Source organism: Lagopus muta, chromosome 25 (genome assembly GCF_023343835.1).
Source record: "Lagopus muta isolate bLagMut1 chromosome 25, bLagMut1 primary, whole genome shotgun sequence".
Lineage (NCBI taxonomy): Eukaryota > Metazoa > Chordata > Aves > Galliformes > Phasianidae > Lagopus > Lagopus muta.
Window position 1 is genome coordinate 2,655,775 of NC_064457.1, and position 17,901 is coordinate 2,673,675.

Here is a 17,901-nt window from a genome sequence, read left to right on the forward strand (position 1 = left end):
AAATTGGAGTGCCCACAGAGGGACCTGATGTCCCCCACTGTGTGATGTCCCAAACAAAACCGCTCCTCCTCTTCTGCACTGGGCTGTGGAGGAGACCATGAGCTGCAGCAACATGCTTGTGACCTGACCAGAGCCTTCCCCAGGTGAAGCCCAGCAGCAGAGCCAGGAGCTGGGCTGATCCCAAGGCTTGGGCCAGCATGGCTTCACCCTACATGAACAATTCAGCAGCCTAAATGAACCATTTGGAACGTCTGGCTGGCTTCCCCACATCTCACTGCTCCATAAGCAGCAATGCTCTTGGTGGCACAGGGGGAGGACGTGGGGTACAACAAGAGCTCCAGAAAAGCATCATCCTCTGGGAAAAAGCAGCATATTGTGGAGCTGACCGTTGTTGGCAGGATTTGCCTCCCCTCACTTAACCCAATACACTGCAGAGCAGCTCAGCGTCAGAAAACCCATGCAAGAGAGCGCTTCGGTTTGGCACCGGCCTTTCCAAGCACAGCTCCGTGGGGATGCACAGGGAATCATTTGCTGCCATTGCTACTGGGACACCTTCTGCAACCAAACATACACCTCAGGGTATGTTCGATGGGACGCGACTGCATCATATGTCGAGAGCATATGAAAGCTGAGGGGCTGCAAGGCAACACCAGTGCCGGTGGTAAGGATGTCCTCAGCAGTTCATGCATGGGAGCGATGCATCAAAAACTATAAACCTCATCCTTTCACAGAGCAACACCCACACAGGATATCCATACGCACACACGCGTCGGTCTGTAAGTCCCACGTGCTGAGGATGCACCAAAACCCGAACCTGCACACAGCATCTGCACTGCTGCACACGCAGACACCTTCAAGGCACCAGGCTGTGCGCATGCACCGAGAGTGGATACAACAAAACACATCACAGCCCCAATATTGTCCCCATTTAGTCCCTCGTGGCCCCATTGTGGTGCTGCTGTGCCACCCCATGTGGCTGCTTTACTCTGCCCCTGTACGTCCCAGCAGCGACCTGCACCCCAGGCAGTGTTTGCATGGAGATCAGGGTGAGATTATTTCCCTGCTTAAAATAAAGGTGGTGGGTGCAGTGGAGCGTACAGCAGGAGGGTATTTGGGCGCTACACCCGTCCTTCCCATGGTCAGCTCCAACATCTGCACCTTTTGGTATCCACATTCCCTGCAGAGTCACCACTGCTCTCTCTTTGCTTCCCCAAAACAGGGATTGGGTTTTCCACTGTCTCCAGAAACCCCGCAAAACTCCGGAAGAACCCGGGTTGGAGAGGAGCTGAGACATCCCAGCACAACCATCCTCGTGTGATGACATCCCCACAGCACAACCCCGCTATCGGTGACACCAAATATCCCCCAGCCATCCCATCACCTTCACACGTGACTCCTGCCCCATGCCAGCACCTTCTGCCCCAGCCCCAGTGCCTGCAAGCAGACCCCAAAAACCTCCCAGCACCAAATAGAGAAAGGCTGGCAGCGAGGCAAAGGCTTAAAACTGTGCCCAAGGGGCATGAAAGCCTTTTTTAACCTATTTCAGGTGCGTCACTTCCCTGACCCCGCAGAGCCGTGGCTTTGCAGAAACGCAGCCCTCCAAGGATGCCACCCTCCCACCCTGTGTCCCCGTTGTCCCCAGTGTCCCCATTGCCCCTCATGTTTCCATTGCCCTCAGTGTACCCACTGTCCCCAACGTCCTGGTGGCACCCACCTGCACGCCAGCTCTGTGACAGGCGGTGGTGCAGGCTGCGGCCGGAGCTCTTGGCGATCAGCTGTGCCAGGTCCTCAAAGTTGAGGATGAACATGATGACGACGCCGTCCTCGTTCTTCACCGGCACCACGTCCACCAGGCACCGGAAACACGAGGCTGTCATGGAGAGAGGGGCTCAGACTGGGGCACAGAGGCCCACGTGCCACAAAGCTGTGGTGCCACAAAGCTTTTGGAATGGGTTTGACTCCCTTTGGGTGCACCCAGTGTGTGAGTGGAGGATGCACAAAGCTCCATCTCCTGCTGCAGCCCCGCTCCCACGGGTTGCATTCTGCCTCTTATTTTTTATATCCCAGACAGTCATTTATATTAATGTACTTTAGACTAGCAATTACAGAGTGGGTAATTAAGAACTCCAAAGTTTCCAGGTACCTGTTCAACCTCATTAAACACTGTAATCAAGTCGTCGCTAATTGCCCTGCAATCAGCAAGCAGTTTGGGGGCTGCGTTTGGCTGTCTCCTGTCCGTGGGCAATGGGTGGCACCGTGGGGAAACTGAGGCACAGGGATGGAGACCTGTGAGGAGGGGGCTGCAGGAAGACCCCAGGGTGCTCTCAGGGCACGGGGCTGTGCAGGATGCACAGCTCAACCCCATGCTCCTGCCTGAGCTGCAGCCAGGTGCCAGCAAACAGCACGGGGACCCCAAAACCCCCACAGCCCCTTCCCCAGACAGCAATAGGAGGGTATAGAGGGGTTCTCCCACTCTTGCAAGCTTCATTCCAATGGAAAATCCTCCAACAGCCGCTCCCCAGAGTGCAATCAATACAGAGCCCTTCCTTGAGCTGCCTCCTATTGCGTTGGCACTGACCACATCCCCACGGCCAAATCCCCCTGAAAATCCCCCCAAAACCTCCCAGAAGCACCAGGACAGCAGGGTACCACAAAGCCCCAGCACCGTCCAGTGCCAGCATCGCACCCTCATCCTGCCAACAGCACCTGGGCTGATTTGAACCGTTGCATCGACCCCTGCAAAACCGCCCCACTCTTTCCTCCACCAGTGGTGATTAACGGGGCTGGGGGATTAACAGGGCCAGCAACATGGGGATACATGGCCATGCTCGGGCCCTTGCTGTGTGTAATTTTAAAGAGCTCAGGGCCTCCCGTAATCAGGAGCAGATGGCCGGCATCGGGCAACTTCCAAATCTGCCCTGACGTCAGCACACATACACACACACACACACACAGAGGAAAGAAATGGATACGGTGCAATCCGTTTAAAGGGCCCCGCAGCTGGGATTATTCTTCCCTTCCTTTATTTCATCGTTGTTCACCACACGGAGGTGAAATCCACTTAACAACAGGAGGTGGGGTGGAGGAGGGGGTTGTTTCCAGCAAACAAAGCCATTTCGGAGGGTCACCGTGCCCAATAGGGGATGGAGAGGAGCCAGCCCCGTCCCCTCCTTTTGTGGTTATTTGGATGGGGTCTGAAAGGTGAGTGGGTACCAGAGCAGTGCCCAGGTGTCCTGCATGGTGTTACAATGGTGGCATGGCCCGGCAGGAGGATGCAGTGCCAGCCCTGGGGTGCTGCAGCTCTGCTTGTAGCAGGTTGGGCTGTGCGATGCTTTCTCCTTTGCTGTGTTACAACATAAGTTTTATGGGTTTTTTTCCCCTGCAGTTGATATCGAAGCATCACCAATGTCCCAAGGATCAGAAACCTGGCAGCCATCAGTTCTGTGCTTTCCCCAGCAAGGCCATCCTGATCCTGCTCTGGGCCCATGTGATCTGCCTCACTGCATCCCTTTTCTCTGCTGAGCTCCTCTGTTTTGCCAGGAAGAGACAGACCCTGAGCTGTGGCTGGCACGGGAAGGGTTAACCCCAGGCTGACATGGAACAGCTGAAAACTGGGGACGTGAAGAGCAGCTGGGCCATGGCTGGGGCTGGGGTTGGGGCTGGAGGACAGCTGAAGCCTGATGTGATCCCACAAACTGGTGCTGGCATCCATCCTGCATGCTGGAAGCTTGGTGGCTGGCTGGGACTTGGGCAAGGGATGGTGGCAATGGGAGGACAGGGTGTTGGGGATGGAGAGGACAGCACAGTGTGTTCTTTGAGACAGAGCCAAATCCTCACAGATTTGGGGTCTTGTGGGCAGTGAGGACGTGGGGATGCATCCCACACCCCAGCCCTGCTGCAGTGCCCGGTGTGGGTGAGCTGAGCCCCCAGCCCCAAGCTGTCATCCCTGTTCCTCGATCGCCTGTCCCCATCCATCTGCCTGTCTCTTCCCTTCAGCTGTTCAGCTAATCTGTCTCCATCCGTCTAATTTTATCTAGCTGCCAAATGATCTCCTGAAGGAGTCCTGGGGGCATTCACAACCCGCCTGCACCTCGCCCTGCTCCATGATAGGAGTGGGAGTGGGACCCAGGGCTCCTGTTGGACTGGGCCAATGAGTGCTGCCCTTTGGTTCTCCACTGGAATTTATTTTCCCTTCCCCAGCTCAAGCTCTTGGGATTCTCCTCTAAAATGTTACTCTCAGCAGTGGCTGTGCTGGAAAACAAGGATTTATCCACTGTGTGTCAGTGAGGATGCTGCTTTGGAACACCTCAAGCTCCAAGTCCTGATGGGTTTCTATGGGCTAGAAAACAGCTCATTCCCCAAACCCCTGTGCTGGGACTGAACCTCTCTTTACCAAACATCACCCCAGCACCCAAAGCTGCGGGGTTGGAGGCTTTGTGCTTCCCGACCCGTGCTGTCTCCTGACCTTGATAAAAGCACTTAATAACATTAAAGATGTCATTGTGGGAGCCCTCCCTCGCCGGCCCTCTGATCCTCTGCAGCCACCAGTGGTTAATGCATTTGTCTGTATCACTGGTATTAAACTAATCAACAGGACATGGGGGTTTCCGAGAGCTGGACACAAAACAGTATTGTTATAAATATTAAAAAAGAGAGCTATTAATCTGCACTGGGAGCTCTGAGTCCTTCCCTCCCCCGGCCAGCAGATTTAATCTGCAGGGTCTCATGGCAGAGTGGCTAAATCTATAGTGGCATTATATAACGGAGCAGAGGAGAGGGGTGGGAAGGGCATGGAGGGGATGGGGATGGGATAGAGATGGGGATGGGGATGGGGGTGGGGATGGGATGGGGATGGGGATGGGGATGGGGATGGGGATGGGGATGGGGATGGGGATGAGGATGAGATGGGGATGAGATGGGGATGGGGATGAGATGGGGATGGGGATGAGATGGGGATGGAGATGGAGATGGGGATGGAGATGGGGATGGGGATGGGGATGAGGATGGAGATGGGGATGGGGATGAGATGGGGATGGGGATGGGGATGGGGATGGAGATGGGGATGGAGATGGGGATGGGGATGGAGATGGGGATGGGGATGGAGCCATCCCAACACCTGGGATGTGCAGGAGGGCTGGGCCTTGCTCCTACCCAGGGATAAATTAGCTTTAGGATACTCAAAGAGCGGCACATCCCTGAGGGTGGTGGAGATTTTCTGGGTCCATCTCTCTGTTCATGGGACATCTGCTCCAGGGCGCTGCAGAGGTGGAATTTGTGTCCCTTCCAGCTCTGAACCCTGATCGCGCCATCCCCCAGCAGAGCTGGAGGAGCTGTGCCAAGGAGGGACGTGGCCAGCTCTCCAGGGCAGCAGTGTTTGTCATCAGGGCCGGGGATGTTTATGCATGCCCATATGGAGTCAGGCTATGGTGGCTGTCCCCTTACTGAGGTCACAGCTCAGCTCTGCTGAGAGCGACCCTTAAAGAAACACAGAGCAAACAGCCCCGGCGTGGCCAAAACCCCACACATTTTGGTAAAAGCAAACGGATTGGGCTGTGGTTGGTTGTGCTGTCCCATGAAGGAGGTCCCCTTTGCTCCATGCCATGGGGACACAACATCTGCAGTGACACCCCACAGCCATGCCTGCCCAGCCACCAGCCACACAGGGAGCTGCAGGGCACCTCAGTGGGAACACCGTGTCCTTAGGGAAATCCCAGCTGTGGCACAGTGCAGGGATTCCACTGGCTGATCCCAACCTCTAAACCCACAGGGGACTGACACAAATGGTGCTTGAGGGGATGAGCCCTGGGCTCTGGTCACAGCGACCACGGAGACAGGGATGGGGATGGCAGGGCTGTTAGCAGGTGGCTGTCCCAGCAGCTGTCTCGTCCCCACGTCTCCCCTTCCATATTCATAAGCATCCACACAGATTAACAGCGCAGCTGCCTCTCCGGCTGTGCCATGTCATCGTGCCCAGCACTTGTGGCCACCAGCCCTGCAAGGGGAGACCTGGGGGCTCCCGCACCCCTCCCTGATCCCTCAGTGCCAGTTCAGCCCCAGCCATGGTGGGGACTTGACCTGGGGCAGCTCTTTGTGGAGCCAATCCTGACTCCTTTGGTTTGGGCACCCCTAGGCAGCATCCTGCACTGAAATGAACTTGGGGCTGAGCTGCTGGTGTTGGCCAAAGCATCGCAGCCTGCAGCTGGGCTTTGCCCTCTTCCCACAGCTCTTTTGGGTCTGCTGTGGTGGGGAGGGTCTTGCCTTCCCCTACCAGCACTTAATGCCTTCGTTCTACCTTTCATAATTAGCGACATGTTAATAACAGCATGGGTGTCCTGGGCAGTGCTGTTGTCCCCAGGGATGCGCTGGCACACCCCAAAGCAACACCCTGAAACAACACCCTGAAACAACACCCCATATGGGAACCTGGCTGTGCGTGGGCACCCTGACCCCCTCTGAGCACCCCGGCCCCCTCTGGACATCCCATCCCCTCCATCCATCCCCCCTTAGCACTGCTGGCGGGGCCGTGGCAGGCAGCTTTGGGGGATAACATCATCTCTGGCAATCACAAAAGCCAGGAAACAACCACGCGAGCTGCAGAGCCCGGAGTACCGCAGTAATAAACAGCAGGTCGTGCCTGGAGATTGGTGCCGCCGTGCTGAAAAGGAGGACGGGCGGCTCGGAGCCTCCGCGGTCTAATTAAGCAGCAGCTCCCTGTAATGTGAAGGCCTTTTCTTTGCCGATAAGACCCATTTATAATGGGCTGAGCGGGCGCAGGCTGAGTGCTGGGGGGAGACAATTGGAAAGCACATTGCTGGTGGGGTTTTAAAAATAGCCACGAAGGGCTTTCTTCTGAGCTTCGTTGTGGTGGTTTTGTTGTTTTTTTTCTTTTTGCTCTTTACCCCCCCCTTTTATTTTTTTCTTAATAAAAAAGAAAGAAAAAGAGAGAGAGAGAGAAAGAAAAGAAAGCAGCTCTGAACATTTCCTATGGCCTTAGGGGAAGAACAGCAGAGCGGTGAGCATCCCACGTCGGGAGCACTCTGAGCAGGGGAGGATGGAGCTGGATTGTGCTGCCAGCAGGGGATGGATGGAACATGGCCCCAAATCCTATGGAAGCTGCCAGCTGCAGCCACAGGGCCAGGATCACCCCCACTTATCAGGTGCTGGTGGGAAGGGGATGCTGCTTGCATCTGCTGGGGCTTTTCTCTTGCCCAGACTGCAGGTGCTGTCCTCATCACAGCTGCACATTGGCTGCAGGGAGCAGCAGAGGACGGTGTGCTCCTGCTCCCCTTCATGCCTTCCCAGCCATGCTGGGCTCTGGCCAGCCCTCTCCAGCCTGCAGCCCCACCAGGAGATATGGGCTGGCATTAGGGCCAGGACAGTCAGATCCCTGCCCGGAGACGAGGTGCAGGCCAGCAGCCTGGTTCCTGCTGTGCATTCCCTTCCCTGTGCTTTCTCCTCCATCCCCTGTGCTCGGAGCTGACAGCAGCAAGGTGCAGCCCCTTTCCCAAGACAACACAATCTGAAGTGATGGAGAAGTGCCACAAGTTGAAGAAAAGGGAAATAACTTCACATTTTTTTACCTCCAACAAGCATCTGATCTCCTGAATCCCCCTGCCAGCCTTGGCCACTGCTCTTTGGCAACGTCAAGCACTAAATATTTATTTAACTTGCTGCAGTATTAGAACTAATCACTAGTATTTTCCATCAAAGCTTCATTTTCATCTTAGTGTAATTCCATCTGTGCACGCACAGCCACATCCTGCTCGATGCCCGCCTGCGGATGGCTCTGGGCTGCAACCAACAACCTCACCCCATCGTGGAGCACAGACTGGGGGACCACATCCAAGGATCCTCTGTGGCATCCCATGGGATCCTCACTCACGGCATAGGGATGTTGTGAGTGCTCCCATCACTCTCAGACACCACTAAAGGCTTGCAACCCCAATCCCAAATCATCCATTGGCTCTTTCCCTTGCTGAAGGTCCCAGCACCCGAATCATGGCACAGATGGCTCCATCCTGCCGGGATCACCCTGCTCCCACCCCTGGGGGGCAGAGCCCTGAATGCGATCCCAGTGCTTGCAGAACCTCTGCCCAACCTCAGACAGCCAACAAAAGAACAGAACAGTGGATGCCCCATTCCTGGAGGCGCTCAGTGCCAGGTTGGATGGGACCATGGACAAGCTCCTCCAGTGGGAGCCGTCCCTGCGCAGGGGAAGGGGTTGCATTTAAGGTCCCTTCCAAACCAAACCACTCCACTGTTCATTTTCCAGCCGAGATGGGTGACACCCCCCAGGACCACCCACCCCACCTCCCACCTCCACGTGCACCAGAAGCGTCCCTTACTGTCTTTGCGGTAGTAGAGGATCTCCAGCTTGCACTCCTCCGAGCCCAGCAGCGCCTGCGTCAGCTGCGCAATGGAGCTCTTGGTGGTGTCGGGGCCGGTGAGGAAGTCGCAGGTGCAGGGCCGCTGCATCACCTCGACACGAGAGTAACCAAACATCTCACAGAAGCCGTCGTTGCAGTAGATGATGGCACAGTTCTCCATCTGAGCGTTGGCGATCAGGAACTTGCGGTCTGTGGGGACATGGGAGAGCGTGGGGCTGAGGTGTGTGGCGCACAGGGTACCCAATCTGTGGGTGGGATTTTGGTGCCTATCTGCTGTGTGGCACCCCAGGGCTGGTGCTGGGCTCCCCAGTGATCCCACACAGCCTGCTCTGTGAGAAAATTCCTCTGATTTCATGCAAAATGGAAACTGTGGAGACCCGCAGAGGAAGGTCCTTGCTAAAATGCCAAACCGCACAGCCCTGAATGTCCTCCCTCTGCTTGTACATAAGGACTCACTGCTGTCTAATGCATGGGAAACCCATCCCTGCTGGGCATGGGGAAGAGCAGCAGAGCCCATCTCGACCCAGGAGCTCATCAGGGACCTGAGACATCTCAGGTGCTTCTCACCCAGCTCAGATCTGACTCAACTCAGGCAAGAGGTGAGAGGAGGCGTGAGCTCAGCTTCTGCGGGAAGCCAGGCTGAAACCTGCCACACTAATGATTCTCCGAATGTTTTATGGGATAATTGCGCCTTCGGGCTGAAGCTGAAACCCAGACCCTGCTGTGCTGCGTGGCCCACGTGCTGCAGAAGTCTGGGGCTCAGGTGGAGGAAAGGGGACACTGAGGCAGGGAGCGGCGCTTCCGCATCGCTGGGCTGAAGCCAGGCTCGTCTCACGCTGTGGGGTCTCATAGAGATGCTGTGCTTGTGATTCCCAGCCTGGACGGAGCCCTTTTCCTACAAGAGATCTTGATTTGATATGATTTTTTTGTGTGTGTGTTTTTATAATCAGGGTGTGCTGGGCACCAGGATGGATTGTGCTGGATGCAGCAGTGGAGGGGCTGTGGATGCTGATATGAAGGGCTGAGCACCACCCCCCCCCCAGCCCTTGGCACCCTCCTGGGCCAGAGCCGACGGCAGCTCAGCTCAGAGGGTCCCTTTGGAGGCCGCCTTGCAGCCCAGACCCCAATTAATCTCCTGGATTACCCAGGAATGGCATCTGTGCTCCAGAGCCCTGTGCTGAGCACCAGCTTCACTCCAACGTGGAGAAATGGCTGCAGGGTGGGGAATGGGGCCCCCCCGGCACATTGGGGCTCCCCTTAATGTCACCTCAGGGTCCCTGGAGCAGTGGGGCTACCAGCACTACAATGTTGTGTGTCAGCCCCTTGTTGGGGGGCTCCCATCCCTGGCACTCCCCCTCCCCATATGTAACAGCCATATCTTGCTGTGGGCATTTTCACTGCAAACAGCACAAATCACCACGACCAGGAGGTCCCAAATCTCAATGTGAAGGTGGGCAGGGGACCCCAAACCCAGCCCCATCTCCCCCCATGGGCTGTGTCTGGGTTGTGATGGTGCAGGACAGGATCTATGGCATAGGGGATGTGCCCAGGGCTGGCATGGGGACAAGCAAGTCAGCCGGCTCTCCTAGTGGGGATTTCAGCCCCAGATCTGCTTTCTGCCCTGACCACATCTATGGGTTTGCCCATGCAATTGTGCGTGGCTGGGAGCGGTGCATTGTGCTCTGCAGCTCCCAGCAGTGTCACACCCATGGGCACCCTGCACCCATGGGCAGGGATGGGTGATGTGATGGGGGCTCAGCTGGGTGCCCCCAACACCTGTTCCACCAGCAGGGCAGCGCGGGGGCATGTTTTGGAGGGCCCTGGCTGCTTCCCTGCTGGCACAGCTCATCGTGTGCCCCTGCTGCCCCGCAGCCGCCGCTCCCCAGCAGGGACTGATAGGAACCAGGCACAGTTTTTCTCGCTTCCCTTCCTCGGGGTCACGTCACTCACTGCCAGAGCAGCAACGCAGATCCAGCAGGGACGTCTGCCCAGGCGGCAAACTGGGACAGCAGGGACAAAGTGCTGAGGGTCGGGGCGCTGGGGGGTCCGCAGCCCCATAAACCCGCTGCAGAAGGTGGGGGGGCCGCGGGGGGACCCCGCTCTCTTGTCCCCAGCTGCACAGGGACAAACGCACAGGGACAAACCAGCCCCATCAGGCAGGGTGAGCTCAGCCCCCCCGCACCCCCCAACGCAACCCCCAGCGCTCCCCGATGCGCACGAACTCTTTGCTCCGCTTCACACGCAAACCAGCCCCCAAAAATTCATATAAAGGGATTACTCCGAGCAACAGCAAATGGCAACGTCTCACCAGGGACGGCCGAGGAGTTGAAGGCAAACAGCAGCGATCCGGGCTGCGCTGTACCGGGGGGAGCCCCATCCGCACCGCCCCAGGACCCCCCCCAACCTGCGCTCCCCGCGGTGCCCCCATCTCGCACACCGGGACCGCTCGTCCCCTCTCGCCGCTCTGTCTATAAATACCGCGGGCACAGTGCGCGGCTGTTGCCCCCCCCACCCCATCCCCCCCACCCTCCAGAACCCCCCCCTTCCCCGGGGAGGTCACGGAGGAGCCTTCATTCTCCCGGGGACACCCGGTCCGAAGTTTGGGGACCGCGAGGAGGAGGGCACCGGGAGCGGCACCGGGATCGGGGCGAGGGAGGGGGGGGTGGGTGTGCTACTCACTTTGCCCTTCAAATTTACGGATGATGGTATCCAGGTAGGTGTTCTGGGGGGCCACATGGCCCCGGCGCACCGGCATCGCCCCGACGCGCTCCGATAGCGGCGGAACTCCCCTCGGGGGCGGCCCGGCACTGCACGGCCCGGCACGGCGCGGCCCCGCTCCGCCTCACCCCTGGGCTGGCCGAGCTCTGGAGCGCACGGCCCGGGGCTCCGCGCTCCCGGCGGCCGGAAGGGGGAACCCCTCCGCCCGCACTGCCAGCCCGGCCCCGGGCGGGGGCGGCCGGGGAGGATGAGGATGGAGGGAGGGAGGGGTGGAGGAGAGAGGAGGAGGGGGGGGGGGTGGGGGGGGGTGGAAGGAAAAAGGAGGAGGCTCCGCTTGAAAAAGGGGGGAAATAAGAGAATAAAATAACGAGAGGAGAAATCCCCAAAGTGCTTAGTCACCGCTGTCCCGGCCCGGGGTGGCTCACACAGCAACAGCTGGAGGATGGGGGGCTGCTCCCTCCGCTCATCGGAACCCCTCGGTGCCCCCCACGTGTCACTCGGTATCGCCTGGTAACCCCTGCACCCCCTTGCACTTGCCGGCGTTGGCCCCACAGCGTGGGGGGCTCCGGGGTGGAGTGCGGGGGTGGGGGGGAGGGAGGAGGTGGGTGCTGGGGATGCTGGAGGTGGGGTTTGTAAGGTAATGGAGGTGATGGAGGCATCGCTCTTGGGGTGATGGAGGTGGGGTCTTTGGGGTAATGGAGGTGATGGAGGTTGTGTCTTTGGGGTGGTGGAAGTGGGGTCCATCGGGTGCTGTGGGTGATTGGGATGAAGTCTTGGGGATACTGGGACATTGGGGTGCTGGGTGTGTTGGATGTGGGTGGGGTTCTTGGAGTGCTAGCTGTGATAGAAGTGGGGTCCTTAGGGTAATAGAGATGATGGAGTTGGGGTTCTTGTATGTTAGGGTGATGGAGGTAGGGTCCTTGGAGGTGCTGGAGGTGTTGGAGGCACTGGGGCTGGGACTCTAAAGATAATGCAGGTGATGGAGATGAGGTCCTTGTGTGCTGGTGGTAATGGAGCTGATGGAGGTGGGTGCTGGAGGATGGGTTTGGGGGTTCTGAGGATGATGGAAGTAGGGTTACTGGGGTGCTGGAGATGATGGACGTGGGGTTCTTAGGGTGTTAGAGGTGACGTTGGTGGGATTCTTGTGTTCTAGGGGTGATGGAAGTGGATCCTTGGGGTGCTGGAGTTGAGATCCTTGTGATGCTGGAGGTGGGGTTCTTGGGGTGTTGGAAGTATTGGAGATGGGATCTTGAGCTGTTGGGATAGTGGGGCACCGGAGATGCTGGAGGTGGAGTTCTTGGAGGTGCTGGGGGTAATGAAATAGGGGTGTGTTAGAGTTGGGGGGGTGTTATGGAAGTGCTGGAGGAGGAGGTACTGGGGGTGCTGGGATGGTGCAGGACAGCGGCGATGGGGTGCAGGGGGAGGTGGGGGAGGGAGTAGTGGTGGGCTGCGGAGTGCCGGGAGTGGCAAAGGAGCTGTTGCTGGGGGTGTAGGAAGGTGTGCGGGTCGTGCCAAGGTGCAGGGGAGGAATGCGAGGGCAGAAGAAGAGATGCAGGGATGCAAGGGTGCAGAGGCGGGGCGGGGGGGGGGGAGGGGTCGCCGAGGCGTAGAGGATGCAGAGGAAGGGGTGCAAGAGTGCAAGAAGCAGGGGGGAGGATTTGGGGGGGAGGATGTTGGAGGGGGATGGGGGGGGGGAGAGCATGGAGTGCTGGGCTGCAGGGGCTTGGAGTGGGGCCGGGGGTGCAAGGAAAGAGGTGTCAGGGGTCTGCAGGGGGTTCCCGGGCGTCCCTGGGGGGCATCGGGGGGGGGGGGGGGGGGGGGAGGGGGGGGGCTGCACTCCGGGCGGGGCCACGCGCCCGGCGCTGTCCACTCTCGCGGTGCTGAAGGTCCGAGCGGATCGGGGGGGGGGGCCGCGTTTCTGGGACGGGGGCATTCGGACAGGGCGGAACCCGGCCCGGTAGGAGGCTCTGTGGGCACAGAGGGTCCCTGGGGGAGACGAGGAGCACGGGGGGCTCCGTGGGATGTGGGAGACTCAGGAAGTCCCGTGGGCAACACTTTGGCCTCAGGTCATCCAGACCCATGAGCTCGGTGGGGTCCCGGTGGGTATCCAGGAGGGACAGAGGGTCCCACGCTGCCCTACCAGAGCTGATGTTCAGACGGATCCCGGAGATCAGCACTTCTCCTGCCCACCTCTCTGTTTGTGAATAAAGCTAAGAGGACCACCTCCCTTCCCTTCCTGAGCAATCCCCCCAGGCCAGCCTTCTTCTCCTGAGCCCATTACTAAGAGCAGTGTCCACTGAGGGGCTTTTTATTATTATTTTGCTATGCACAATTTTTCAGGCATGAAATTGGTCTAAGAGGATTATGGTCCATTATCATCAGCAGGAGTATTTTGCTGGGATTTTCAATTAATATTCCAGAGCACCTCAGGAATACTCACGAGGACTGGGTGGCTGCCGTGGGGCACTTGACCCACAGCAGTGCCCACCAGAGCCGCCTCTTGTCCCCTGGCCAGCAATGCAAGTGGGTGGGCACAGCCAGGAGCCCTGAAAGCCCATTGCAGAGCAGTGCTGCTGCTTTTACCTGTTTGTCATGGAAGTCAGCCTTCCCCCAGCAGAGAAAAACTTATTCCATTCTTGAACAGGGTGAAAAACCCATTATCTTCCCCCCATCCACTCTGCACACTGCCTCTGCCATGATTTACTGCGAGTCGTGGAGGATATTTTGCTCTATATTACAGAGATGCAGCTTAATAGCATGGGGGAGGGAGAGGGACACAGAGTCCAGGCTCCTGCCTCCTCTGTTTTCTTGTTGATATACTGGGTGACTCAAGGGAGACAGCTCTGTGCTGCAATTTCCTCACTAGAAAATAGGGACGTCGGTCACTCAGCCTTATGAAACTGCTTCGAGATTCCTGGGTGACCGTTTCTGCAAGGGAAAGAAAACTATTATTTTTATGGCTAATATGATCATAATTCTGATTATTAATCACCGGGCAGTCAGGATTTAAGGTTGGCCTCCTGCCCTCCTCTCATCCCATAAATCAGCCCGGCCTGTTTGTGGACACATCACGTGGATGTGGATGTGCCCGATGATGTGGGCACGTGTCGGCTTCCAGCCCTCCCCAGAAGTGAGCAGATGCACAGAGGGGAGACTGGGGGTGCCAGGAGGGCTTTGGACATGGGAGGGAGCCCAGGACTGACCCCCAGCCCCTCTCTCAGTCTTTGGTGCAGCCTGGGAGGCCTTGTTTTCCTCTGGCCATGGCAGGTGGAGCCCCTTCAGTCCTCATTTCTCTGGCCAGGAGATCTCATCTGATGGAAGATCCTTCTAGTAAACCTCTTCCCCATGCAGCCCTTGCAGCTGGAGATGCATCCTGTCATTCTCTCTCAGGTTATTTTCGACTGAGCTCCAAGGGCCTCTCAATGCCTCCGTGGCTCTCCCACTGCTTCCCATAGCTCTCCCAATCCCCCATTGGCTCTCCCATTGCCCACAGTGTCTCTCCCAGTGCACTGATGTGCATCACAGTCCCCCATTGGCTCTTCCAATGCCCCCATGGTTCTACCTGCTCCCTCTACTAGTCCTCCATTGGCTCTCTCACAGTCCACTAAGGCTCTCTCAATCCCCCACTGGCTCTAACAGTGGACTCATGGCTCTTCCATTGCCCCTAGGACTTTTCCAGCGACCCCATGGCTCTCCTAATCCCCCACTGGCTCTCCCATTGCCCCCATGATTCTCCCATTGCCCCCATGGCTCTCCCAGTCTCCCATATCATCCCATCAAAACCAGTTCATCCACGAGGCAGTGAGTCCATGCCCTCAGGAGTGCTTTATGCCCAGGCTTCTTTCAATTCCCTGGGCTTCTCTGGGACTTAAACATATGTTTGCAGTTAATCCTGAGCTTACATTCTATCCCAAATAGGAAGAACTGGGGTCTCTGGGCAAATTATCCTGCTGTTCAAGGCAGCTGAAGGGCTCCCTCTAATTCAACTGAGCATTAATCCTCTCTCCCTGCTCTGCTCTTCTCCTCCTCCTCCTTTGCTCAGTTCCTTCCTCCTCCTCAAACAGCATTTTTGAGGTTTGATTCCTTTCCCCTTCTTTCCTTCCTTCCCACACCCCAAGAAATCAGTTGGAAACTTCCCGATTTCCTGGGAAGACCAGGTGCTGGGTGCCGTCCCCTCCTGGTCCTGCACCAGCAATCCCCATCAAACCATCTGTTCCTGCAGAGTCTGGGTTCAATCAGGGCATGTTTGGTTTGCCCGGCAGGCAGCGAGCTGCGGGACTCTGCAGGATAACACCAGGAAATAAAATATTTGCACTGCGCAGGGAGGTAGAACACACCTGCAGCCACAAGGGCAGGCGTCGGGTCGGGGGAATAGGATTGGGTATGGAGTGGCAGGATGGGGACACAGGGCTCGGTGAGGATGGGCAACCACCCAAATCTCAACGCTGCAGCTGCCGGCTGACGCCTGCCGGGAGAAATGTTTGCCAACTGTGAGCTGGTGTTCCTCCACATTGCTGTAATTAGAGCTGGGCTGCAAACACAGCTAGAGAGTGAGGCTGAGGACAGAAAGATAGGACTGCTGGCAGCCAGCAGGGCTGTCTCCGAATTGGCGCAGGCATCCTGCCTGCCTGGTAGTGTTTGTGCCTCGGCTGCTGGGAGATGCTCCAGGGATGGACAGGGGAGAAGGAGGCCCGTTTGGAGTCTGGAAACCTGGGTAGGACTTGGTGACATTAAGCCAGGTCATGGGGGTTTTTCCCCAACAGAGGCCAATTCTCATTTGTAAGCAGCAGAAAAAGCCATGGAAGCTCAGCTCCAGGATGTGACATGCTCAGTTCATCACCATTTTGCATGTGCACTCTGCACAGAGGGAGAAACTGAGGCACAGATCAGGATCATGGCTCTCCCCTCGTTCTTGGGATTGGGAGGATGGATGGAGCGAGCAGGGGATGGGTGGGGTGAGCAGAGGATGGATGGGGTGAGTAGGAGGATGGATGGGGCTAACAGGAGGATGGATGGGGTCAGCAGGAGAGTGGATGTGGGGAGCAGAGGATGGATGGGGTGAGCAGCAGGCTGCAATAACTCAATCAACTCAGTGCTGCAGGGATGTCCAGGTAAGGGCAGGATGCGGCCACACGTCACGCTGCTGGGAGGTGACTGCTGGTGGCTGCAGTGAGTCTGCTTGGCTGGAATCCTCCTTGGCTGAGGGAGAGGAGAGCTGAATGCTTGGGCTCAGTGACACGCTCTGTCATCACCTCTAGTTCATGGAAATTCCTTCCCTGCTCTGTGGGGAAATTATTGGCTCAAGCAGGGGGATTGGGGATGGTTCCCTTTGTCCCATGTGCACCGAATGGTGGGCATGAGGATGAGGTGACTTCTTGGGGTCCCACTTCTGGTACATCCCAAGGAAGCAGGAGTGGCACTGCCAGGGGGGACAAGGACAGAAAACAGCAGCACGGAGCTGGTGGTACATTCATAGGGACTACTCTGGGTGAAGCAGCCTGTCCCTTCCCAGGGGCTGATGGAAGGAACATGGGGGATGTGAGGCTCCTGGGATAGGGGGCCCGGTGACCCTAACCTTGTGCCATATACCCCTATTGACATCCCCTGCCCAGGGTGGCCCCTGCTGCTGGCCCCTGGGTGCAGGTTGCTGCCAAGCTGCTGCTGCATGTTTCCAGGCGCTCCTTGTCCCTGGGGAAGGGGAATGTGAGGAACGCAGCCCTGCACGCCCTGCCTGGCCACCCACCAGCTAAGAATAGACCTGGTCTGGCCAGGCCCCCTCCAGCACTGGGGACATGGGGTCCCCCCCGGCAGCCACCTTCCTGCAGCTGAGTGTGGATAATAAGCACAAAAACATTGGAAAATGTTTTGTTTTGTTCTGTTTTTTTTTGCTGTGCCCTAAGGGTCCCTGAGATGGAAAAGGGAACCCAGCGTGATTCTTGCTTTTGATTTGTGGGGATTTTAAGGTGGATTTGCCCTCTGCGAGCTTTGTGCGCACACATCCCCAGCACAGCCCTGCAGGTGTGGGCTGATGCTTTCTGAGCTCCCCTCAGAGGAGCGATGTGAACTGGAAGGGAATTTCTCTTTTTTTCCCACTCTTTTCTATTTACTTTTATTTCCTAGGGAGCAATTTTGCCAAGCCTCCTAATTTCAGCAGGAAGCATGATGCAGAAGCCAGAAGGCAGCAAAATCTCTCCAGATGTTATCACAATGGGGAAGGGAAGTCATCCTCCTTTTAAAGGTGTCCTGTAGAACATCGGGGATGGGTTAGCAGAGCCCTGAGGGCATCAGCAATTATTGATTGCTTTGAAAACTTCACCTGTTCTCCCACCCACAGCTCAGACACTCCATTTAAGCTCAGGTTAGGATCTTTGCTTTGCCTTGAGCTGGGTTGGGAGCAACTTGGTGTTCTGTCCTGCTGTGTGGTTAAATCCTGGATCTGTGATGAAGGTAACGTGGTGTCCATCTCCTGGGGTGAATATTTGTCTTGTGTTGCCTCTCTGATCAGGAGATCAGTGCTCAGTGCACCCATCATCCACCACTGTGGCACTGTCTAATGTCCTCTTCCAGGACATTCAGCTCCTTGTGGATCCTCTGATGTTGACTTGTATTGCAGCCCCTGAATGATAGTGTCCAGTGCGGCTCTTTTTCTCTCCATAAAGCAATTCTCATGATGCTGGCAGGACCTTGTTGACCTTGGAGACCTCATTCCTTCATTAATTGTGCAGAAAGGAGCCACAGGGCTCAAAATTACCAGCAATGAGCAGAGCTTGATGGCGCACACCTGCATCAGCCTGTC

The 17,901-nt window shown here is 57.1% G+C and overlaps 1 protein-coding gene across 3 annotated transcripts in view; it reads right to left on the reverse strand.

Annotated features, from left to right (window-relative positions):
• KCNH6 (potassium voltage-gated channel subfamily H member 6) overlaps window positions 1-11,302 on the reverse strand; it is a 28,543-nt gene extending 17,241 nt beyond the window's left edge. For all 3 annotated transcript variants that reach the window (XM_048926924.1, XM_048926923.1, XM_048926925.1), the window contains exons 1-3: window positions 11,067-11,302; window positions 8,346-8,576; window positions 1,715-1,870 (exon numbers count right to left, since the gene is read on the reverse strand). In XM_048926924.1, coding sequence (XP_048782881.1) covers window positions 1,715-1,870; window positions 8,346-8,576; window positions 11,067-11,142 — 463 coding nt within the window. In that variant the 5' untranslated portion in view covers window positions 11,143-11,302. The remainder of the gene's footprint in view (window positions 1-1,714; window positions 1,871-8,345; window positions 8,577-11,066) is intronic.
• Window positions 11,303-17,901: the final 6,599 nt, after the last annotated feature.